Genomic DNA, 27,094 nt, shown 5'->3' on the forward strand with positions numbered 1-27,094 from the left:
CTGTGCCCCTGGACTGTGAACTTCACCAGTGCTTCTCAGTTTTTTACCCTCTTAGGTGGGACAGGATGGCCAGAGGAGGCTGGAGTTGCATCTTTCTCTTCCTTCATGTGGAAGAGCCTGCTGAGGTTGGGTATGTCACTTACCCCGGGTAGGTTAGGCTCTGATGAAACTCCATCAGTTTATGCTCTAGCAAAATAGTTTCTTCTGAGGTCAGGCCTTTTTAAGAAGAGTAGAATGTTCTAGTGTATTTCAAAATTGTTGCTTTTCCCCTTTCCCTCTAGGAAGGAGGAGGGGATTTTTCTCTGATGTTCAGTGTGAGAACCAGGTCGGGCTCCTGTAGGTAAAACTCACAGCAAGGTGGGGCCTCCCATGACTGGTTTCCCCAAGAGTTTTTCTCTCTCAGACGTGTCCACATGGAGCCTCTAACAGTTTGTCAAGTACAGTTCAGGTTTTCCTGCCCGGGCACTGGTTCCTGGGTAGGTTACGGGGCTTTCTGCTCCGTTAGCTGTGTTTCTCTATACCTGCCTGTCTGTCTCTCCAGTTTTGGGGGCAGTGGCTCTCTCTGTGACCTCTCTTAGAGATCTAAGAAGAGTTGTTGATTTTTTGGTTTGTTCAGCTTTTCATTTGTTGTTAGGATGGAGTGAAGACTTCTAAGCTCCTCACTTTCCAGACTGGAAACTGGAAGTTTGATAGGCAACTTTTTATGCTTTGGGGGTGCATTGATTTTATAAACAAATTCCCTGCCATTGTTAGAGAAAGTGGAGAGCATTGGAATAGTGGGGAAAAGGAGAGTAGACTTGAAAGGAAGATATTTATATTGAGACTAAAGTAAACTTGAAGAGACAGATGGAGGATCATACTTTTTACCCTACATGTTTATTACTGAGGGACCTTGAATAAATTTTAAAATCTTCCTGGGTCTTAAATTTTCCTCATTGAGTTGTGAGGATTGATCATACAGACTTTCCTCCTCTCCTGTTCTTTCTTTTCCTTTTCCTTCCTTCCTTTCTACTAACACCTACCAGGTGTCAGACACATGCTAGGGATGCAAAGATGGTTAATAATTTTTCCAGTCTCAAATTCTAAAAGAAAATCTAGATACAATACTCTGTGGTAATTATTTATTTGCGTAATTCCTGTAACAGAGGTGTAGTGGTGGTGCAAAGAGAGGGGAAGGAAAATTGAGAGAAGAAGATGGTAATCAGGAAAGGTTTCACGGTTAAGAAACATTGGATTAGACTTTTCAACGAGGAGGATCATTGTGTTGGTTTCACAAGAGGGGAGAATTCCACATGGTGGAAGTGTCCAAAGGCAGGTAGCTGTGAAACAATACTATCCATTCAGGGAACTGTTCAGTTTGGTTTGCACTTGGGTGTGCTAGGTGGGTTGAGATAGATGAGATTGTAGAAAGAGGCCTTTGCCAAATCTGGGGCAGGCTTTGTTTGCCATGTTTAGCTATCTGGCCCTTTTTCTATCGGTATGAGGATCCACCAATGACCAGGGAAGCAACTTTAAGAGATTGATGCTTTCTCATGATCTTTTGACTTCACTGTGGAAAGGAGGGAGGATGGGAAAAGGGAAGACCAGTTCAAATACTATTACAGTAATCTAGGAAAGTGACAGGACATTGCCAGAGAAAATAGATATGAACCATAGACTATAGGATCTAGAACACTTAGTGGCTGATTGCGTGTCAGGAAAGAGTAAGAAATTGAGGATGACTGTCATGTTTTTGGTTTGAACAGCTGATGGATATGTGTCATTAACTAAGAGGAGGAACGGAGAAGAATGTGGTGTTTAAGTTGCCTTGCAGGTATTCGGGTGGATATACCCGGTAAACAGTTGAGTAAATTCATCTGGTGCTTTTAGCAAGTTCTGAGTTGGAGACAGAGATTTGGTAGTGTAAACATTGACCGTTTTTCTATTGACTGGCATAGTGGGTCTGAGGAAAACGTGTAGAACAAGAAGAGGACCATGAAGTAATCCTAAGGAATGCCAGCATTTTAGGGGTAGGTGGAGGAAGGAAAGCTTATAGGAAAAACAAAGTGATGATTTAAGATATGGAGGAGAATGAGTTGAGAGTGATTTGATGTTTTAAGCCTGAGGGAGTTATCACCAGAATCAAATACCTTGAAGAAGTAAACTAAGACAAGGATTGCACAGTGACCACTTTTGACATTGCAGCAAGAGTAGTTGGGTAGTTGTGTGGAAGTCATATTATGGGAAGACTGGAGAATAAGCGTGACTTAGCACATTTACTGGTTAGGAATTGGTTATGTTGCACATAGCTGAAAACTCTAAATAGTAATAAGATTAAAATTTATTTCCTCTTAAATGAAAGAAGTCTGAAGGTTGAGAATCCAGGGCTGAAACAGCAGTTCGATGAAGATGTCAGGGATCTACACCCGTTCTACCTTTTTATTCTGGTGTTTTCGTCAGCTCTGGTTGCTGTAACAAAGTACCACAGACTAAGTGGCTTATAAAGAACAGAAATTTATTCCTCAGTGTTGGAGGTTGGAAGTCTGAGCTGAGCATGGTCTGGTTCTGGTGGGGACCTTCTTCGGGGTTGTAGACTGCCACCTTCTCCGGGTATCCTCACATGGTGGAAGAAAAGCTAGCTAGCTCTCTAGCCTCTTCTTGTCAGGGCGCTAATCCCATTTATAAAGCTTCCACCATCATGACCTGCTTACTTCCCAAAGGCCCCACCTCCAAATGCCATCACATTGGATTTAGGGTTTCAACATATGAATTTTGAGGGGATACAAAGATTCAGTCCATTGCATCTGGCATTATTAAAGTGGTCTCATTTTCTTGGTCCAAGATGGTGGCTGAAACTCTAGCCATCACACCCACCTTACAGGCTGATAGGAATAAGGGGACATAGTAGAATGTATCCCCTTGTGTAAGTCTTCCATCTTCAATCTGTATCTCTTGGGTCAAACTTCAGGCAAGTGAACATACGGAGCTTCAAGGGGAATAGGGGAATGTTATCTATTAGCTGGGAAACAATATATCCAGCCAAAAGTTTGGTTTCTTACTACTCAGGTGAGAGACCTTAGAGGCAACCAACAGTCTCTGCCACAGAAGAGGTTAAAATTGTGTCTGTGTGTGAGTGTATGTTTGGAGGAGGAACGTAGAGACTTAAAGCTCTGTAAATTTGGTTAATCTGCTGTTTTGGAGCTTCTGTGGTATTTCTCCTGGACAGTACTGTGGATAATCAAAAGGGAACTGTTAAAGATAGAGGAATAGATTGTGCACCTGGCATTGGTTTGATTTGCAAACCATTCTGCTTTCAAACATTTAATTTTGCAGATATTTAGGGAAGTCAATTGAGGAAGGCAGACCTTTGCTAAAATATTTTACTTACGTTCTATAAATTATATTTTGATATGCCAAGAAAACACTGAAATGGCATGGTAATCTGATTTAGGACCATGAACCTATTATAACAGACTTTCTATTTAGCTGGCTTTGTAATTGTCAGTATTAGTGTAATTTATCCCCTTCAAATGTTTTTGAATAAAAAAGTATGGTTTCTAATTATAGGGTAGATTAGGTTAAAAGGATTAAACTAATATAGGATGTAACAATTCTCTGCTCTTTGAAAAGCTAACATCTGGGGGAATTTGGAAAGAATAAATGTGTTTAGAAATTGTGTATTCTCTTAGATAGTTTTATAGGGATATTCTTCTTCCCATTTATTGATTGGAACTCTGCTTGCCCCGATTTTACCCACTGAACCAATTTACATGGAGTCAGTTGAATAATCTTTGACTGATAGGGCCAGACTTTTCCCATAGGTGTGTATAGATAGCATGCTTTACTCTTACAGTTTTGGTTTGGAAACCTTGGCACGTTGGTCCACACCGATCTGTAGGAACCGCACAGACTGAAATTATGGAGAAGCAGAGTTTATCTTCTTAATGTTCGAGTGGAGGAGTAGGGTGGTAGGAGTGGCGGTTGTACTAGCAGTTGCTCTAGGTTCAACTTTGACAGGTGAGCCTGTCACTTCTCTGTCCTTCACTTAGTCACAGAGTGATGTCTCCTGGGTAATAAAATTTCTTTGAGGAAGATATTGAATCCTGATGTCTTTCAGTATTTTTCTAGATAGAGTGAACTAAGCTTTAAGAGTCATACATCCTAATCTCAACTCTTCTACCAAATAGTTCTGTCGATCTGTAAGTCAACATTGCTCTGGGCCATATTTTAATAATAATAGGATTATATAATCTTATACTTGGAGGTATTTTAAAGGTCATCTAATCCAAACTTCTATCATGAATAAATGTGAATAAATGATACTGAATAAATGAATAAAGCCCCTGCAGTCTTCCTGGTTTCAGCCTGTACATTTACTCTTTCAGAGGTTGGACACTCACATTTTCCAACCCCAAAATTGTTCATTTCCCAGCCCATCATGTTTTTGGATAGCTCTAATGGTTACAAAAGGGTCCATGGTATACTGAGTGACAATTTGCCTTCTTATCAGTTTAACCCATTGGTTTTACTCCCATCCTCTTTAGCCATGTGAAATAAGACCAATCCCTCTAATAGCTGACAAGCTATTAATATTTGAGCCTTTTCTTTTTACAGGCTATGCATCACTGATGGTTTCAACCATCGTTCATGACTTGTCTTCCCCCCCCGCATCCCTCATCTTTCTAGGACCATTACCTCTCCTTTTCTAGTTCTGTACTCTATTAATGCATTTAAAGATGAAATTAGCTCTTTTGGCAGGGCAGTCAGAAACTCTATTAATTCATATTAAACTTGCAGTTAACTAAAACCTGTCTTTTCACATGGGCTGTTGTTAAGTTATATTTGTCTATCCTGTACAAGTTTTTTGGTTTAAACACAGGGTTTTATGTTTATTTTTGTTAAGTTAATCTTACCAGATTTAGTGCAGTGTTTCAGAGTGCCTGTTCTTTTAGGATACTAATTCAGGAATCTAAATATATTAGTTATCGCCTTAATTTTATTTTCAAATTTGATGATTGTGCTGTGATTGCTTATCTCAAATCAAGGAATTAGTTTGATTATTTCCATCTGGACTTAAGAAAGCCACGATCTCTTAGCTCACTCTTTTCATTGATTTAGGCATCCATGGGTGCTAAATGCTTCTTAGTTCAATTGATTGAAAATTGACTATCTGGAGATTAATTTAGTGGAGCTTCATATTCTATTTAATCCTGTTTTCCTTCCCTTGTCTATTTTTTCCTTTTCTCTGTTGATTATTTTGGCTTTTTATGTAGAGATACTTTTTTAAAAATTTATTTTTGATATAAATATAACTCAAGAATCAGAATCACTTTAAATTTGAAAAATATAAATTCCACTGATATTTAAATAAAATTGTGGGGTTTTGCTTATGTTTTGGGGTACAAAATAAACTTCTGTATTGGATCCAAAGCTTTTCATGGTAACCTAAATTTTAATTAGGAAATGCCATAGGGAATTCCATCTAGATGAACATTTTTTCAATTACAAATGCACATAATAAGGCTTGTTTTAATATAAGCTGAAAAAATAATTAAAAGAGAACTATGAGAAGAAATTCTTAATAAAATTATTATAAGCAGCTACTAAATAATTAACAATTTAGTTTCATATGTGAAAGCGTTTTGTAAACTGTAAAACACTGTAAATATGTTGCTATTATTACTGTTATATTCCATAATAGTAGAGGAAAATCTTTCTATTGCATATTGATAAGTAGGGATCTGTCTTAATAATAGAATATATTATGAAACCATTTTATTACTCTTAGGTACGTAGAGAATTTTATTTTCGTTACCAGTGTCGCATATAGTGTAGTTAATTCTTTCATGCTATTAGTCTTTCCTTAAGAATCTCCTTTTCTTCCTGCTATCCCATTTCCCTTACTACCTAGCTTAAGTGCCATTTCCTCTGTCATTTAAAGCCCTTTTGTCAAGAATCTCTTAAAATGGTCTCTTCCTATTCTGAATTCTTGGTATTTTTGTTGCCTGCACACCCATCATATGCTGCTTTGTCTTAGTGATCTTATTTTTAATTATATGCTTTCTCCCATTAACATGTCTGAAAATTACTTGAGGGCAAGATTTGTATCTTCACTTTGTTTTTGTCTAAGATGTAGAACAATAGTAGGAACTTACTAACTAATGCTGATGAGCCTAAGTGTGGTTATGTAAAATTTCTGAGGATGTTTGAAATAGTTTTTGTTTCTAACATATTTAGAATTATCTTTATGCTACTAATTTGTTAAACAAACTCTTTCTTGGTATAAAGCAGCACTCTCTGAGCATATTGCCACAAATTCTGCAATAGATACTTAAGAATTGTCTAATAAAGAGAAGAATAAATGGCCTGAAATAGCAAATGCTGTAAGTGTCTAAATATTTCACACTAACACTAGGAAATAGATTAAACCCTGGGAGAAAACCCTGTGATTCTGATCATTTTATATGGAGCTTTTAAAAAGTAGCTCCAAATAATGATTAAAAAAAATTACCGTACATTTATACCCTCTGAAAATCAGAGGGAAAGAATTATCCTTTGTTTTTCCAGTGTTGGGGTTTTCCTTTGAACACCTGCCCGCTTCCTTCTGTGGTATTAACAGTTCTGAGTCCTTGTATCTACAGGTGTGTTCTGAAGCGTTTCTTTCCTGTTCTGCCTATGCCCTAAGGAGTACGGATCAGAGATACTGCTGGAATTTGTTATGAGAAAAACTCTTCCAGGATTGCTCTAGGCAAAGTGGGAAATGGATTATAAGCACTAACCTCACTTAATGGTGCATAGAAATGTGGATACTTTAAATGTGACAATAATGAGCTAGGCCCAACTAAAGACATTACCAAAAGAGTTACAGCTAGATGAGTATAGGGATTTGGCTGGGGTTAAGGAAGTTGGAACAAGGGGAAACATTAAAAGGAAACATTAAAAAAGAAGGTGGAAGGAGTAGGCAAGAAGTAGTAGGGAATGTGGTGTGAGTGGGAAGAGAAAGCAGATGTAAAGCTGAGTGGATCTGAATGCCAAAATGGCATGTGCAAAGGTTAGAAAAGAGAATTAACAGGAAGAATTAAGAAAGATGAGTGGTAAAGCCAGGAAGGAATTCTGAGTTAAGTTATTTTCAGTGCTTAGTAGTGAGAGGAAAAATATTAGACTACTTTTAATCATTTTCCACTCATCTTATTTTCTTGGGATGTGTAATTTACATTACAATCACGTGTTGCTTAATGACAAGGACACATTCTGAGAAAGGCATCCGGTGATTTCATCATTGTGCGAACATTACAGAGTTCTTACACAAACTTACATGGTACTCCTACTACATTCCTATATGGTACTAATCTTATGGGACTTCCATCATATGTGTGGTCCATCATTGACCAAAACGTCATTATGTGGGCACATGACTGTACTTAGAACATGTTTTCTTGGTTACAGTTTATTGAAATGACTTATTAGAGTGCACGATTAGTGTTCTTCTGTACTTGAGGGAAATATTACATGTAGATAGTAACGTACAATAAGCTTGAGAAGGAGATATATGAATTCACGACTAAATTTTTAAATAATGTTTTCCTAATTGTGGAATATTTGCAAAATACAGTACAGAGAAGGAAGAAGCTCTATTACCTATTGTAATCACTTTTTTAAAAAATATATTTTTTGAAGAGCAGTTTTAGGTTCACAGCAAAATTGAGCAGAAGGTACAGAGATTTCCCATATACTCCCTCCTCCTACACATGCATAGGGTCCCTCATTATCCATACTTCACTCCAGAGTGGTACGTTTATTACACTTCATGGACCTATATTGACACATTATCATCACCCAAAGTCCATTGTTGACATTAGGGTTCACTTTGTTGTACATTCCATGGGTTTGGATAAATGTATAATGACACATATCCACTGTTAAATAGCATCATACAAAGTATTTTCATCACTAAAAATCCTCTGTGCTCTGCTTATTCATCCCTCCTTCCCCGCTGACCCCTGGCGACCACTTATCCTCTTATTGTCTTCATAGTTTTGCCTTTTCCACAGTGTTATCTGGTTGGAATCATACAGTCTTTTCAGCTTGGCTTCTTTCACTTAGTAATATGCACATAAGGATCCTCTGTGTCTTTTTGTGTCTTGATAGCTCTCCTTTGTAATGCTTAGTAAATATTCCATTGTCTGGATGTACCACAGTTTATCCATTAACCTACTGAGGGACATCTTGGTTGCTTCCAGTTTTGGCAATTATGGATAAAGCTGCTGTAAACATCCATGTACAGGTTTTTGTGTGGACGTAAGTTTTCAATTCCATTGAGTAAATACCAAGGAGCATGATTTTTGGATAGTAGGAAGAGTATGTTTAGCTTTGTAAGACACTGATGAACTGTCTTCCAAAGTGGCTGTACCATTTTGCATTCCGAGGAATGAAGGAGAGTTCCTGTTGCTCCACAGCCTCACTGGCATTTGGTGGTGTCAGTGTTTGTTGTGATTATTTTTTAACATTTTATTCTAAATACTTCCATTATTTTATGCAAATAAACAAATGGTGTACAATAATTTAATGAGTTTCACAGAGTTGGACATATAGGTTCTTTTTTTTTTTTGCTGTCTGTAAAACTCTGTCATGAAAATTCTTTGTATAAATCTTTTTGTATACTTGTTTTAGAATAAATTCCAGAGGTAAAGTTGTACCATCAAAAGGTATATACATGTTTTTAAAAATCTCAAATTTCTTATTTAAGATCACTGTTGACTTAGGTAAAATTATTGCTTTGGGAAGTAATTTTCAAAGATAATTTTCTCTCCTGCCTTTAAATTTTCTGACGAATATTGGGAACCTTGAATAAATATAATGTAAAGCTTTATTAAAGACACTAATTTCAAATGAATATCCCAAGAATATCCTATAAAAAGATTTAATATCATTTGCCTGAGTTTAGTAAACTCTTATGCTTCATTTGCCTATTTTCTGGTGGAAGTGCTCTTATGCAGTTTACTTGAGGAAAGGACATTAAGTAATTATTCAGCTGGTTAAAGATAACTGAAATTGAATAATAAGAAATGAAATTAATCATTTATGAATTAGAACATAAATTTAACATGGTTAATTCTAAAAGTAAAAATGGAGCTTTACCATAACACTTAACTTTTCTTTTCTTTTTTGTTTTTTAAGGAAAATTTACTTTGGTGAAGATAATTAGTCCAAATAAAATCTTACGGTCTAATAATTTTTAAGTCACTTAAGAATATTTGGTTAGAGTCATTGTGCTTTGGCTGTTCATATTTGAATGCATGAAGAAATATCAATTCTCTTGTAAAAATGATCAATGAAAATTTATTTGAAAAAAGTTTGCTTTTGCTTTTTTTTTAAACCTCTGTATAGTTTCTGTCTTTAATCTGGATTTGTAGGGTCGTGTTGAACTGATGCATTGTGTTTCTTGATTTGCATTTAACTCTTAGGAAATTTCTATCTAGTTAAATCTTGATGCCCACTGTGTCTTCTTAGCACAAAGCAGTGCTCATTTTCTCAATTTGGGAAAAATAACTCATTACCATTTATAATATTATTCTCTCAGGTGGGGAAAGTTATTTCACATTGGCTCTAAATATAACTGCAAGTATCCTTTGATAAAGTAACTATTCTAGGACATTTTGTCCTCAGTTGAATTTTTTAAGTAAATTTTCTCCCCCTCTGTTGATCTCATTTCAAGATTTAGAGATATCACCTGCTGAAAAACTGTGAACTCTCCAGAATGTTACAGCATAAAAATGCTTAAGATGAAAATATGGTAACAAAATATTTGTCATTGTATTGGTTTTTCTTAGTACTTCATACTGCTCTCTCTGTAGAAGTAATGATTCATTTGGTTTTAGCAGTTTGGTCAAGTCATTCACCAACCTGAAAGTTATTTTAATATCATTGACTTGGTACCCAATATCACTTTGTTTTTGGCACTTATCTTTACTTAAAGCTGTTTTCTAGCCAAGTTAATCTGGCTACACTTGCATATTGTTAAAAGCTTGGTTTGGGTTGTTAAATTACCCACCATTGTTAGGCTAAGTCTGCTTTTACACTAGGACTAGTATAGTCCTACATCTGAAGTGTGACCCCATGGGTCTCTACTGAATACTCTTGGTATTCATTGAGGTCTTTCTACTGTGAGTAATCAGTGGTTTCTCAGCCCTGTGTGACCAATGGTTTCTTGCCTGGCCTGGTAGAGTTTCACCCTACATATGTGCACAGGGACCCCATGCAGGTTGTTGGAGCTCTTTTTCTGTGTCACTCTCTGCTGTCTGATATTCTGCCCACAAATTCCAGTTGCCTTAACCTCCCTCAAATCTGATGTCTTGATCTCCTCAACTCGAGACCACTGTCCTATATTTGGATTTCTCCCACCCTGCACTGTGTTTTGGAATGCGCCTTGAGGTAGAAAGCTAGAGTGTTGATAGGACTCATTTTGGTTCCACTTTACTCGGGAATTGCAGGCCTGTACTGCCTGTTGTCCAAAACAGTTGTTTCATATATTACATCCAATTTTCTAGTGTTTATAGCCAGAGGGCAAGTTCAGTCCCACTTACTCCTTCTCTTCTGTTACGGGCTAAGTGGAAGTCTGGTTTCTGGTGTTAATTTTGATGTTAAAACATTGAAATAGAGTACAAGAAGACCTCCAAGGTTAGTCAACAAGTACAGCCATGTGCTGCATAACAACATTTTGATCAGTGCCAGCCTGTATATATGACAGTCGTCCCGTAAGATTAGAACCATATAGCCTCGGTGTGTAGTCTGCTTATACCATCTAGGTTTGTGTAAGTACTGTAGGGGAGGAAGAAATTTACCTCTACCTCTCTAGGTTCTTTTGGCTTGGCTAAGAATGAAATTGACATGAGACAGAAAAACAGGAGAAGAACAAAAGTTTAATAACTTGTATACTGGGAGAAACCCGGGAAAACTGAGTAACTTGCTAAAATGGTCGAAGCCCTCACCTTAAATAACATCCTCAGCTAAAGACAAAAGAAGATGTTGGGGATTGGGAGAGTAAGGGACTTCAAAGGGAAGGAAGGCAATTCACAGGTAGGTGAAAAGGAGCAAAAGTTTGGAAAACAAGTGTTTGGTCATACAGAAACAGAACAACACAGAGGGGAGCCTAACAAACAGACTTTTCTAGGTTTCTGCCTGTCTGCCACCTACTTCATGTTCTGCTAAGGTGGTAGCTCACTTCCTGAGACAGGTTTTTTTTTAAATCAGAATTGTTTTGGGCAGTTAAAGGAGAGGTAACAAGAAAAACTGAGTCTTTTGTTTCTTAGAAATAATCAGCTTAAAATAATCCTCATGTTAAAGAGATACATTTTTGGGTGGCAAATTTTCTTCCCCTTTAGTACACTCTGATGTTCATACAATGACAAAATTGCTTAACAACTCATTTCTTAGAACATATGCCCTTCTTTAAAAGACAAATGACTGTATTAAAAAGCTACTAGTGTTCTGGGTGGGTATAAAGGAAAATCTACTTCTGTAAGGATAACACAAACAGATAGGAAGTAAAGACTATGACTTAAACTGTGTATATCAAGATTCCATAGGCAAATGGGAGCTGGAGTATAAAGTAAAGTCTTCAAGGTGGATTGAAATGGAGTAAGTACTATTATCGAGTGTACCCAGTACTGTGTTTCCAGTTTATATAGCTTAGCTAGAAGATTGGATAGAGAATTTTACTAAATTCTATGAATAGCTGTATTTCTAAGAAATGTTGATTAATTAGATTTTTATTAATTCTCTTTATATCTTAGCCTTTTTTATTTTTCCAAAATTGATAGTAGTCATTTTAATTGTGCACTTGCCTGTCTGTATAAGGCAAGAATTTCTGTTTCTAAGCACACCAAATCATTTAATTCCAAATCCGTACTCCCCACATTACTTGTCTATAATATATGACATCAATGAAACATCAGCACAGTAGTATTTTTTAATGCCCAGCCATCCATCTAATTGTTAAATCTTTCATTTCTCTCCCTGTCTTTCTTATCTGATGCAGTTATCCCCGCCCTAAAACATTTAATGCCCAGTTTAGTATCAATATCTGTATGTATATCAAGTATCTATTTCTCTAAAATAGATATTGAAAATATACAAAAAATAAATGTTTTAAGTGTATTTAAAACAAAGGCTTGGGTATTATAGTATTGTGTGGTTGCATAGGCACAGTTTTACTCTGAGGCTGGTTTTTAGTTTCGCTGGTAATGATGAAGGACTTTAAAAAGACAATGTTAGAAACAGATTCCTAATTTTTCACACCTCCTTAGCACCAGGTTGTAAGCCCTGTTGAAAATTTGATCAGGCTGATCTAGTTTCGCTGCTCATAACTACTTACAATCCCATGAGCAGCCTCTCGGTGGCTGCCAGATACTCCTTGCCACTTTTTACCAGCTGTGATCCAGCTAACTATTGCTGTATCATTGAGGAGTCACGTTTGGACGCTGATATGTGTCGATGGTCAACCCTGGAATTATACAGTAGCTCAGGCATAAGAGAGATCTCTTTTCTATACCCAACATGACTCTAAGACCATTAGGAGTCTTAATCTCTTCTAAGTTCTCTCTATCTGAGGCTTCTGTGGCTACTGTCGTTGGGATTTCAGGACAAAAGGTGGGGAATGGGTTTTAGATGCAGGATTTTGGATGCATACTATTCACCAGTGCTAAATAAAAGACCCCTGTGCTATCTGTTTATTGTTTATTTCCTAACCTTGATTTATTTCCTTTTAAAAGGAAATAAAGAGGAGAGAGGGAAGCTAGTGTCTTTGGGCTTTTGTTTTATTAAAAATAACAACTAAAACAGCAAAAATCTACCACCCACAACTCAGTGGACTAATTTATTTCTTTAAAAAAAAAATCACCCGTTGTCTATAGGGATTAGGAATCAGTGTGAAAGAATTGTTTAGGTAACATCCATGTTGTCAAACAGTACAGTATTTTATTAAGAGGCTGAATCTTAAGGATACTGAGAGGATGCTAATGCCAAAATAGATGTCTAAGGGGATATCTTACACTTCTCATTTGAATGTCTTGATTGGAGGAAATCAGAGTATTCTGTAAGTCCCTTATGCCTGGTCTAAGAGAGTCACTCATTCATTAAAAAACATATGTTGAGGGGCTGGCTGAGTGGTTAAGCTCACGCGCTCTGCTTCGGCGACTCAGGGTTTTCATGGGTCGGATCCTGGGCGCAGACATGGCACCACTCATCAGGCCATGCTGAGGCGGCATCCCACATCCCACAACTAGAAGGACCCACAACTAGGATATACAACTGTGTGCTGGGGAGGTTTGGGGAGAAAACACAAAAAAAAAAGGGAAAAAAAAGAGGAAGATTGGTGACAGTTGTTAGCTCAGGTGCCAATCTTTAAAAAAAAAAATATGTATCGAGTACTTACTATTTTAGGTGCTGGGATACAGAGGTAAATGAGAGAGAAAGTGCACTATAGAGGCTTAATTTCGAGAGAAATTAGAAACAGCTGTTTTTTGAAGTTATTATCCTACCCTGTCTTTCCTCCACCTTTGCACATATGTAAATTAACAAAAAGAATTTTAAAATGACAAGTGGGGATTGAATAATTTGAAGGCTTTATGTTTATTTGAATCTTTTTTCTTTTTCCTTGCTAAATGTGAGATGACTGCAAAATGCTAACAGTCAGTTTTCATCACTGAAGTTTGGGATGGATGTGTGTTTTCTCATATTAAATGGCTACTTTCTTTTGCTTTTCAGTCTCAATACTACATCTTTTTAGAATATTAAAAAGATAGCTTGCCTCATGGATACAGAGAACAGATTGGTGGTTGCCGGAGGTGGGGGCTGGGCAAAATGTGTGAAGGGGGTCAAAAGGTACAGACTTTCAGTTATAAAATAAATGTCATGGGGATGTAATGTACAGCATGGTGACTGTAGTTAATAATACTCTATTGCATATTTGAAAGTTGCTGAGTAAATCTTAAAAGTTCTCATCACAAGAAAAAAATTCTGTAACTATGTATGATGACAGATGTTAATTAAACTTACTGTGGTGATCATTTTGCAATATATACAAATATTGAATCATTATGTTGTACACTTGAAACTAATATGTTATATGTTGATTATGCCTCAATTAAAAAAAAATGATAGCTTGCAAGGTACTTTAAGAGTTAATAGACAGACATAAGTGTGAAAAGTGGATACAGGATATTGTGGTCAGGCTGACAGACATGGCCATTTCTTGGTAGTTAGACTTTCCATTGTCTAGACATTTACCTAATGATATTTATGCATAGTTTATAAATGTCTATATCACAGGAATATTGTGAGGCATAATTAAATGTTATCCACAGCTGGCACACATTATTCCTAAAAAGTTTTATAAATATTAAATCGTATTATTATGACTAGAATGTGTAATGTAAAGGAAACTCTTGATGAATCCTGTTCACAAGATTTAAAAAACCCTTTCTAGGATATAAACAGTCATATCTACTTTGTTCTGTAAATTCAGATTTTAAAAATCAGGTCATTTTTATTTACTTTTGTGAAGTAATGATTTGTTTTATATAGATGAATTATACACACATAGATATTGACATATGTATGTTTATATGTGTGTAGAAAGAGAGTTAGGAATCGGCTCTGAACTATAGGCAGTATTCACCTTTTATTTATGTGTATCTTGGAAAACTTGTTTGCAAATTAACAGTACTATCTTGGAAACCTTCTATTTTTATATCTTGCCCATAGTTGCTTGTTTTCTACCATTTCCTTCAGAGGAAGAAATTTAATCTTAAATTGGATAGCTAGGTTGTAGAAAGAGTTGAGTGAAGTAAGGTCTTTAGGCTTTTTCCAGAATGTGAACTCCCTTCATTACAAGGATAGTTGAGAATTTGCTGTAATTAGACTCTTAGGTGACGCTATCTGTTGTAGATGCCTTATTAGTTAAATACTTAATCTATGCTAGAACTGTTAGATGATACCTATTGGCAAGCATGTAGTAGATTTCGTTCATGTGAATGGTAAAAATTTGTTTGTTAGATTTTGTAATTTTCACAAGGTAAATTTGAAATAATTTTGGTTGGTGGTGTGGCAATGACATTTTCCCAGATTTTAAAGTTAAAAAATTAAGGAGAGAAAAGTCACTTAAGTGCTTATTGAATGAATATACGTAAATTCTGAATTATATTTTTAAGCATGAAACTAACGTAAAATATTTTATTGTAAAACAGTTTCCTTTTTAATTGTTTTTTAATTGTTCTCCATATTCTTTGGTTAAAAATCTTTGTGCATTAAGCTTTTCTACATTTAAAGTAATTTTTTTAGGCTAGATTCCCAGTGATGGAATTATTGGATCAAAGTGTGTGAAATTTTTTTTGAAAGTTCTTGATGTATACTAATTGCCAAATTGGTTTTGAAAAGAGCTATACCAGTTTATTGCCATCAGCAGCGTTTGCATATCCATTTCCTTACCTATTATGCATTTAAGTGAGAATTTAAATCCCATTGTTGCTTTAATATGTATTTCTTTGATTTCTAGTGATGTTAAACATTTTCCACATTGTAAAATTAGTTGTGATGTTTGTTATTGTCTCTGCCCATTTATCTATAAGGGTTTAGTGTTTTTATTTTCATATTAGCTATTTCTGTGTTTAAAAATCAAAAATATCTGAATGTCTCTCCCTCCCACCCCCCAAAAAACCTGTCCAAAATTAAGTCAGACAACAAACTGGGAAAAAATCTTTGCAGAAAATCTATGAGAGGTTTTATATTTTTATCTAGCCAAATATCTTGGATTTTTGTGTAGTGTGAATGACACAAAGTTTGATCTTTAACTGGAGACACAAAGCTGCCATGGTAATTGTTGTTTGGAAGCCAGTGCTGTGATGAGAGCCTCCCTCAGGCCTTCTGAAGGGGCACCGGGCCCTTTGCCTCTCCTCTAACTAGGCTATACTGGTTTTACTGCTTTATTTAGTTTTTCTGCCCCATCCATAGTAGTTGGACTTAATCTGTTACTACTTCTTCTTCTTCTTATTAATGATTCTACCAGTAGCTGTAACTCATATTTCCTTCACTCTTTTTCTATGCACAGTGTGTGTGTCTGTGTATATCTTCAAAAATATATTTCCCATTGCAAGCATATATCACAATCTAATTTTTCCTCTTTTATCAGATACTTACATTGCCAGTTTTTCACTGCTATAGTTTTGCCACAAGCTTAATTATACATTGTTCGGATTTCTGATTAATTTTTTAGAATGCTATTTGGGAGTAAAAATACTGGGTGAAATGGTAGAAAAGGTTTATTATTTAATTGTTTACTACTTGCTCGTTTATTTCTTTTTGAATAAGTAATAGAAGCACAGGCAAAATAATCAAACAGAAGACAGTTTATGCAGTGAAAAGGCCTTCCTCTTAGCCTAAGCCCCCAATCCCTAGGAAAAAAAGCCCTGCGATAAAAGACACTGTTTGAATGCGCCCGAATGACTCCAGCAGAGTGGGGAGGCTGGGGCGTGACACCTGTTGCTCCTGTGCCTGCAGGTGTATGAAACATCATTGCGAGAATGTGCGTGCAGCGTGTAGATGGGAGTGTGCTGTGCGAGCTGTTCTACACTTTGCCTCTTTCACTTATTCACCTTGCCATGTTATTTTCCTGAAAAGCTGCACCATTTAAACTTCCATGTTTTACCCTTATGAGCATTGACTGCTTTTGAGTTTTTAGAATGTTTGCTACATTTACTGGCGAAATTTTAAAATAACTTCTTATGACTGGGAGGTTGATTATTTATCCTGAGGATTACTCACTGGCCATAGGTAGCCATTCTTCTTATTTGAGTTTTAATTTCCATACCTTCATCATTATTTAAAAATTAAGATCTTCAAATTCTGGCAGGTCGTTTTATATGAGCTCTTTATAGATTAAGCCTATAGGCCTTTTGTCATCCTGTTGATGGCATATCCTATTTTCTCAGTCCGTTATTGCTTTTTAATTTTATTTGATTTTTGGAGGGGGCAGTCAGAGGTTTAACATTTTTTGTTGTGTTCATTTTTATATACCTTTAATTCTCCTCTAATTATATATTTTTTAAATAACAAAAAATCCACTTTTCTTAGAATCATGTGCAAAGTAAAGTGTACATGGGATATCCCCCCACTCTTTCCTTTTGTAAAATAGGTTAAAAGGTTAAGCAGCAGACCTGTCCACATCCAAATTATTAGAGACTTTGATTCATGAAGCCTCCTTGAAAGAGATTTGACTCTATCAGGACTAGAGGGTGGTAGAATTTGAACTGTGGAGTTTTACCAGTGTTGGTGATTTTTCCATTCGGCCTCGTATGGCCTCTGTGAGTGCCTGTGTGTAACTGAGGGACAACGACATTAGTGTGCATCACAGCCGTAGGTGACGTGGGTGACGTGTGTGACGTGTAATTGCTGACTGAGGGCAGTGCCCCGAGGGCTCAGGCTTTGGCTCGGCTCTGTCCTTCTCATTTTAGCCTCTACCTTTGCTCTTACTTTTGAAGGTTATGAGCCTTCAGTGACCCGGAGTAAAGAAGGTATTGAGCTGTTTCGGGTATATTTTGCATTCTGGCTTTGGCTCCCTCTCTAGAATCGTTGGTCACAACTTTGTTAACTCAGTCATTGATATCCAGTTGAAAATTAGAATGAAAGGAAGATCATTGAAAGATACATGATCCACAGGTCATTGATGTGCTTTTTCACTAATCAATGTAAAAACAAAAGAGTGGATCTACCTTCTGCAGCCCAACTCTTATGCGTGATTGTTCATTTTTTCCTGTGTATTTAGATCACATTATAAGTTATATTATAGCTTATATATATATATTATAGGTTAAGTAGTTACTCTGTACTTTATCAAAAGTAGTTAAATTTCTTAAAGGATCCCAAAAAGGAAAAAGAAAATATTAGTTCAAGAGTATGCACAGTTTAAATATTTGTATATTCAATTTTTATCTTAAATTTTCTTAAATTTATCTTGAATTTTCACTATTCAGTAGAAACCGAATCCAAATAAAATGTTGTCTGCTTATGAAGTTTGATGATCTCGTGTCCCTGGGTAAGGGACTGTACTATGATTTATATTCCTGCATAAATGGACAAGTGTCACTCCCCACCCCCTGGAGTCATTTGTGTTCAAACACTATCTTTTTTTGCAGGGCTTTCCCCCCAGAACCTTCTGGAGATTCTTAATTTCTGGTGGCCTTACTGCCTCTATTGTGGGGGGCTAATGGAAAATACACAGCATCTGTATCTGAAGCTAGAGCAAGTACTCCTACTTTTGGCGTGGCTCCTAGTGGTTCCTCAGAAGCAGGAAGGGGGCTAGAAAAGAATGGCAGATGTGGAGAGATTTTAGCATTAGAATGCAGCACGTGACTTGATAATATGTTTCTAGATGTGAGAGAATTAGCTGACATTATAATGATCATTGTCACTGTTTATGGTGCTCTCCAATACTTTCAGCAATATACAAGGAAAGTATTCTTATTCCCATTTTACAGATGAGGAAACTGAGACTCAGAAATCATGTTTCATTCAAAGTGAGCACAGGTACTGTAAACAGGTGGAGAAGGTAAATTTAGCTTAGGAGGTGGGCAATTTAGGAGAGAAATATCTTGTTAGAAACTTAAAACAGTAATTTGGAGAAGCAGGTTTGGAGCTTATTAGTGAGGATAGGGCTAAAGAGTAGATTTGGAGAATCTTATGCCTGAGAGTGATTGTTAAAATATTGGAGATTGTCTGGTGATGTATTATGGAGTCGTCTTGGCAATAGAGTTAGTTAATTGTTCACCCAGGCAGTGCTCCCTGCCACTCTTTCTGGAGCAGAGGTCCTGACTGCCTGGGAAGCATTAATGTTGTTCAAAGGAGGTTGCAGAACATGGATATAGGAGGTGGTGTTGTGGATAGATTGTCTCAGCCCTATCCACCCCACCACCGTGTTGGTAGCAGTGTGCTGCTGCAGCACAGATCTGAGGCCAGGCGGGCAGGTGCACCCTTTGGAAGATGCTTTAGAATCTCTGCTTATGTATTTGAGGCCCTTCGTTGCCATGATTCTGTGCCCCTTCCAATACATTTTCTAGAATCACTGTCCTAGACCCATAGAGAGAGAGTGGGGATTCTTGCTTTTAATTCTACTTGTAAGGAGATATCCTTTTTGTTACATAATTAATTATTGAAAACAGAGAGGTAGTATATTGGCCCCTTTAATAGTATAAAGAAGAGATTACAAGTAAGTGACTTGCTTAACTGTGAGCGATGAGGGATGATGTTCATTGCAAAGACATAGCAACAGTTGTGCTCTGGCCTTGACTGTTCTGGGCTCTGTTCTCTTACCCTGCAGGCCCACCGCAGTGCCTCTGCTTCGATCTCTGACTCTCACGTCCGACTTTCCCAAGCTTGATGGAGCATCCATATTGTTCAGCTTTTGAGTTAGGCCTGGAGTTCTTGTGTAGCCTGAACCACTCATTTGGCTCTAGGCCCAAGATTTTACAAGCCACAAGGAATTACCTGAGGCTGTGTTTCTTCTCAGGCAGGAGGGTGACACTGCCACTGGCAGGCAGTTTTGAGGGTTCACAATCTCTCCAGGACAAATTTACAAATACTCTGCTTTTTCGAGATGAAATTTGCCATCATGGTCAGTGAATCATGTGATAGGATTGAGCCTGGTTAGTGGAGGGATAGGGTGTGTGGGATATGTGTGTTTGCAGAATGTATGATAAGAATCACCAGTAGGGTTGGTTGGTTTGTTTGAAACTACAGGAATATTCCAATTCATCCAGTGCATCAATAAGATGTACTTTGGGGATGAGCCGTACTTGCACAGGTAGATACTGCTGCCAAAAGGAGTATGTCATTTCTCTCACGTGTGTTAGGGTAGGAAGAGAGTTGGGAAGCACAGATCTAGGAAGTGTCGTTCAACTTGAGGTTAGGAGGTGTTTCTAAATTGCATACATATACTCATGATCAGTAACGTGCTTTCCATCTGTGAGTAACTTCAACAGATAACTACACTTTTACAGTTAGTAAGAGTAATTCTGCTTAGTAACTACAGAATAATTTCATTTTAAGTGTTGGGCAATTTTGGAATTGGGAAAGAATTAAACGGACAGAGCAACTAGATTTGTACAGGCTTTCTTTTTATGACAGATACCTGATAAGTTTTCATGAAAATGGAGAAAATATTCATTTTTGCAAATGCCATCAATCTTTAACAATCAAAAATTCACTTGGCAAGAGAAGTGGTGTAGCTATACCAAATTGTGGTTATTGTTACATTGTTTTGTTTACCGTAAACCTGGCTCAATATTGGTAAATATAGTGTAGCAGAAACTGAACTGTTGTGAGCTATCTGGGCACCGGTCCAAGATATCATTAAAAATACTGCCTCAGACTAATTTGGGTTTATGAATAATATTTTGTTAACAGCTCAGCTGAAATTGAGCCACATGGTGTAGCTTAAAAATTCTGAATCCACAAGATAATGAGAGTAGTATAAGTATATACTGCATGCTTAATATTTTGTATTTGAGTGATAAATTTATGTGTAATTTTGGGATACAGGAATTGGAATTTATATGCTTTGAACTATAAGCACCCAATGCTTAATATAATCTGCTATCTTTAAAGTTTACTTAATGCTATAGTTTGCTGTTAATTTGAATGCCTTATGAGGTAAAATATTATTGGCTTAACAATCAAATCTAAAGAATAAGGAGAAGTTGCTGAACAAATATTAAAATGGACATTCAACACCCATGTGGGCATATGGATGTGTAAACAGCTAGAGTTTATGTTAATATTCACTGAAAAGATTGAAGGACATAAAGTTGTTGGAAAGGTCCAATCACTTAATTCATTTATTTTGCTAATGAAGGATAGTAATTGTACCTTAAAATAAGTTATAGGGGTTATTAATGTTTGGTTATAAATTATTAGTTATATCAAATATAACATAGGGCATGAGGTTATGATAAGTGAGATGATCCAAGACAAAATCTATATTTGGATGTTTCTTGCCAAGAAAAGATATATTTGTCTTTTTCTTTATGTGCTATTTTCATTAGTTTGAGTTCTCTCAGAACATACATATATAAACTCTCATTGAAAGGTTATAGGAGTTGATTTTCTATCACTTAGTGCATAAAATATTTTTGTAATGAGAAGGTGTGTGCATTATTTAAAGAATGAATTTTAAATATTCCTCTTCTCAATAAATATTTTATTCATTTTCCAGGTTAGCACTCTACGTATATGAATATCTGCTCCATGTAGGAGCTCAGAAATCAGCTCAAACATTTTTGTCAGAGGTATGTTTTATATATTTTCTGCATTGTGTTTTGATATATAAGCAAATGAAAAATATACTGTTAACAATTATTTGAGAAAAATTGATCATTATATATTATATGTGAATGCTTAGTTATCTGTATGCATAATATAGTCTGTAGATTATTTGTAAGCATTTTTAGTATCCCAAAATGCCATTCTCTGCTGGTAACTTACTATTCAACTTTCTAGCCATTTCCCCCTTAGAAATGGAAACTAATATTAGCCTTGACAACAATAATCAAGAAAGCAAATTTGCTCTAAAATCAAAAAAAGAAGAAAAACATCACCGTATCTCTAGTTCTAGCAATATCTTATTTTGGCATTATTCACAATTTTGGAAAATAGGATTTTGGATTCTCTTTATTTTATGTGGATAATAATGGATTGATGACTAAATTTCAGTTGGAAAACATTTTGATAATCTTATTTCAAGTCCTTGTTTCTCTATTTTTCTTCTTCACATTTTTTTAAACTTTGAATTTGAGATTTTTTACAGTGGTACTTTTTATTCTCCAATTTAGAGGATTAGGAGGATTTTTATTGAGTTCTATTATATGCCAGGCACATAATGGCCCAAAGTGCTTTACACATATTATCTCTAATTCTTATAAGAAATCTGCAAGGTAGATGGTATTATTCCCATTTTACTGATGAGAACAACAGGACTCAGAGTGCTTATTTAATTGACTCATGGTCACACAGCTTGGTGAGTTATGGAACTAGGATCCAAGCCTAGGTCTGTGTTAATTCCAAAGCCCCTGGTTTTCCCTCTATTTCTCTGCTGTCTAGTATGGTAGCCACTAGCCATATATGGATTTTTGAGCACTTGAATATGACTAATCCAGTTGATAATTACTAAAAGAGTGAAGTATACACTGGATTTTGAAGACTTAGTATGAACAAAAGAATATAAAATAGCAATAATTTAAAAATTTTGACCACTCGTTGAGATGGTAATATTTTGGATGTGTTGGGTAAAATAAATGTATTTCTAAAATTAGTTTTACATTTTTTTAAATGCAGTTACTAGAAAATTTAAAATTACATGTGCAGCTCTCATTTAGGGCCACGTTTATATTTCTGTGGACAGTGCTGCTCAAAATCGCGTTGTCTCCAGGGATCTCACTGGGTCAGGGATGTGACAGGCAACCCCTTGACAAAGTGCCCTGCATGAGTACAGCCTTCTTGAGCTTCACCTGCTCCCCACACATATACACACAGGTAAACACAAACACATAGCTCCCAAATCTTTTATCTAATGAATTAGGACAGTCGGCCCTCCCTGTCTACAAGTTCTCGCATCCGCAGATCAAAAGGCCTACGATGGTTGCATCTGTACTGAAGTTGTACAGACTTTTTTTCTTGTCATTATTCCCCGAACAATACAGGATAACAATTATTTACATTGACTTTCCATTGTATTAGGTATTATGAGTAATCTAGAGATGATTTAAGGTATACAAGAGGATGTGCCTAGGTTGTATGCAAATACCACCCCATTTTATATAAGGAACTTGAGCATCTGCAGATTTTGGGCTCTTCGGGGTCGTGGAACCAATCCCCCATGGATACCAAGGGACAACTGTATATATGAACTATTAGGGCCTATTTGCAGATACAGAATTTGAGGGATTTGCCCACAACATATAAGAAATCAGTTATCTTACCATAGAAGGAATATTCAGTGTAATAAAAATTTGGTGTCAAAGTTAATTCAAATCAAAACAGAAGTTAAGTCATTAATTAGAAGACTTTGGTCTATGCCCTTTCTAAGTCACAGCCACTGATACTACAGAGGAAGTGATTGAGATCACAAAAAGGATGCTCTTAATATTTGTTTCTTCATCATTGCCAACTTACGATGTGTTTAAAAGAAACTAAAGCTGGCTATGGAGATTTTAAATTTTTATTTTAATGCAGTTGAAAACTTGATGAAATGATGAAAGAGTTTACTGATCTCTTTCTTTAGATCAAGGGCTATTTTCACTTGGCTCAACTTGCTTAATCATCAGGGATTCCTAAGACTGTTTTCTTACCAACATTATAAGATTTCAGATACAGTGATTATTAAGCTTCATCAAAAAAGAAAAATGTTGCTAACTTATTTAAGGAAATTCAGATATTTGGACTCAAATGGGTTATATGGATTTAGCAGATAACTAGATACTGTACTGATATGTGCTGAGCTCAGTGGAAAATGGATATACAAAATTTCTAGGGCTATTTTGTAGAAATGAAATTAATTTCAGGAGAGATTCACATACTTTTGATAAGTATTTACCATGATTTTATTTTCTCTGTCTGCATTTGGAATATAAAACAGGATTTCTCTAAGTTACTAGTTTGGTTCAGTTTCACAAGAGGAATCAGTTAAGGTGAAAACAGACTATTGTCACCATGAAGAAACAGTATTTCTGGACTTTGGAGATGAGAGTATGTGATTCCCAGAACTATTCACTTTCTGACTTGCCAAACTCTGAGCGGTACTGTGAAAAAACATTCTCGTTACCTAAATAACCAATATGGGGTTGGCTAAATATAGGGAATGGCTAAAGTAACTGAGGTGTAAGAATGAGTTAGATCTATTTGGACTTACGTGAATAAACTTCCAAAACATTTTCTAGTAAAAGAAGTGAGCTGAAGTATACCATTTACATGGAAACCCTTGAATATAAAACAATGTATATTTTTGTGGGTACATATTTTTGAATGTAAAGTATAGTAAAAGATCTGAAAGAATATACATGCCAGACTAGTTATTTCCGGGAGTGGGGATGTGAAAGGATCAAAGGAGAATTTTATCCTTACTTGTAGGGTTTTTTAAAACAAGAAATATATATGTTTATAGTTATTTAAAAATAGCAGAAGAGAAAACACAAAATTATCTCAATTTTAAAATAGCTGTTGCTGAGTACACCCTAGAGTTCTAGATAATTTCAGTTGGTTAAATTTTAATAGCTTAACTATTTGCTCCCTCATGCTTTCAGTTTCCACCATATCTAGCTGCTTGTGTTTGCCTCTACATGCTGTAAGGTGTCGGTCATCTGGACTTTACTCGATGGTATTCCCTCTGCCCCAAATCTCATCCCCTTCTCTACCACATTAGCTTAGAAGTAGCTTTTTCTAGCAAGGCTTTCTCAGGGCTCCACCCCTCTATGCTGACAGTGCATTCTTACATGAAGACCTTTGCAAACTATGCCAGGAAGCTTGGACTTTATCTTGGGAAAAGGGAGCTTTTGATGATTTTTAAGAAAAAAAATAACATCATTAATTTTGTACTCTGGCGTCTATGTAAATGGCACCCCTCCTCCCTAACTATGGACAGCAAAGAAAGGAGAATGTAATCTTTTAGAGCTTTGTACCCTATTTAGCATTGCTTTCTCTTTTACTTTCACTTGGATCCTCTGGAAAATTTAAGGCTGCTTGTTGCAGAATGACTTCTTAAGTAGTTTGAGTAGTAAAGGACTGTGTTATCTAAATTCTTGGTCTATCCCCAGATTTTTACATAATTCAGAACTGTGTTACACAGGAACTTAAAAAAAATACAGAGACCTATTTATTTGGGTTGGGTATTGTGAAATAAAGGGAAAGACTGAAGTGACACCAATTACTCAGAGATTCAATGTTCTCACCCTGGTTCAAGGGGAAGGAGAATACTCCTTCCAAGTTTCGCATACGCCCTCAGGATGAATGAGGCTACGGATGACTACTACGTTAAGGAGCCCTTTGGAACCAGGATTTACTGTGCTGGGTCACCTCTTTCATTTGCATGGGTTTGTTCTGCTGGGCGAAGTTGTGAGAAGGTCAGATTTGGAACTCCAGGCACTATCTGAACAAGTAAGATGTGTTTCTCGGAGTCCAGTCTCTCACTTGAGCTTACCTTTCTAATAGTGCCCTTGACCGGGCCATGAAAAATTGGACAGCTTTTGCTATTAGTCAGAAGACTGGGGCACTGTTAGACCAGCTGTTCTTTTTTTTTCTTAGTAAAATGAGATAGCATTGAACTAACAGTAGAAATCAAAACATATCTCTAGCCAGGTTATGTTAAACTAGATTATTGTGATCTCTGATTCATGATAGATTCTGAAGCACTACCTGAATGCTAAGTATAGTTTGTGTGGCTTTTCATTTTCTTACCCCCAAGGGGACAAAATTGAATGTTCTTTAGAAATATTCTCAATGTAGAGCCCTTCCTCTGCTTTGTCTTTTATTATCCTTCAATATCCAATAATTATAAACAGAATGCTAAGAAATCTTCTTTACAATTCTATACCAATTTTTGTTACTTTGGATTCATGAGAAGCTGTCCTTTTCCTGGTTGTATTGTTTTACTTTGTAAAGATAATTCCTGCTTATTCCAGAAATTTTGCATGGTATTCATACCTCCGAGTGAGGCCTGATGTCCTTAACAAATAAAATTAAGAATTACTTGGAGTATTGGAGAGATCTGGATTGTTGTTTCCTTTCCTAAAATTTTTACATTGTTTATACTATATTGCTGGCCCTTATTTGCCATAAATTAGCCAATAAGTTAGCCAGAAATAGAAGCTTAGAAACATCTAATAGGTTGCTTCTTCAGATTTTATTAGGAATGCTAAATTCTTGAACACCATAGACTCCAAAATTCCGTTCTCTCTGTTTTATCTTTCACCTATGTGGAGAGAGAATAATAATTTCCTAACCAGTTTCTTGAGCTTTAATTTGGAGGCAGTGTAGTGTAGTGGGTAAAGAACAATACTTTGGGGCCAGGCTGCTGGCTTTGAATTATGTTGTACATCTTATTTACTTACTCAGTTTTCTTATTTATAAAAAGAAGATCATCATACTAATACTTGAAAGTTGTGCTGAGGTTTAAATGAGTTAGTACACATAAAGTGCTTAGAAGGGCCTGGCATGGAGTAAGTGCTCAAAAGTGCTGTTTTTTAAATTCTTGACCAATTCTTTTCTATCTTTTGTAGTTTCTTTCCTTATAGTAGAAGTATAAAGATATGTCCTATGTGCACATGTGCTCCTAGTGTCTGTCACTTGGATGGCCACACTCCTCCTGCCTCCTGGGGTTACCTTTTCTATCAAAATGGCTCCAGCTTGTAATCATCAGGGAAATGCGAATCAAAACTACACTAAGATATCACCTTACACCCGTTAGATTGGCAAAAACATCCAAAACCAAGAGCGACAAATGTTGGAGAGGTTGTGGAGAAAAAGGAACCCTCATACACTGTTGGTGGGAATGCAAACTGGTACAGCCATTATGGAAAACAGTATGGAGATTTCTCAAAAAGTTAAAAATAGAAATACCCTATGACCCAGCCATCCGATTACTGGGTATCTATCCTAAGAACCTGAAATCAGAAATCCCAAGAGTCCCTTGCACCCCTGTGTTCATCGCAGCATTATTTACAATAGCCAAGACGTGGAACCAACCTACATGCCCAGAAACTGATGATTGGATAAAGAAGATATGGTATATATACACAATGGAATACTACTCAGCCATAAAAAAAGACAAAATTGGCCCATTCGCAGCAACGTGGATGGACCTCGAGGGTATTATGTTAAGCGAAATAAGCCAGTCAGAGAAAGACGAACTCTATATGACTCCACTCATAGGTGGAAGTTAATATATTGACAAGGAGATCTGATCGGTGGTTACCAGGGAAAAGGGGGGGTGGGGGGAGGGCACAAAGGGGGAAGTGGTGTACCCACAACATGACTAACAAAAATGTACAACTGAAATCTCACAAGGTTGTAATCTATC

The 27,094-nt window shown here is 36.4% G+C and overlaps 1 protein-coding gene across 18 annotated transcripts in view; it reads left to right on the plus strand.

Moving 5' to 3' along the window:
• Window positions 1-27,094, plus strand: part of SSBP2 (single stranded DNA binding protein 2) — a 293,363-nt gene that overhangs the window by 58,814 nt on the left and 207,455 nt on the right. For all 18 annotated transcript variants that reach the window (XM_070234613.1, XM_023618064.2, XM_070234612.1 and 15 more), the window contains exon 2: window positions 21,242-21,314. In XM_070234613.1, the coding sequence (XP_070090714.1) occupies window positions 21,242-21,314 (73 nt within the window). The remainder of the gene's footprint in view (window positions 1-21,241; window positions 21,315-27,094) is intronic.

The sequence above is a fragment of the Equus caballus genome, chromosome 14 (genome assembly GCF_041296265.1).
Source record: "Equus caballus isolate H_3958 breed thoroughbred chromosome 14, TB-T2T, whole genome shotgun sequence".
In the NCBI taxonomy this organism is placed as follows: Eukaryota; Metazoa; Chordata; class Mammalia; order Perissodactyla; family Equidae; genus Equus; species Equus caballus.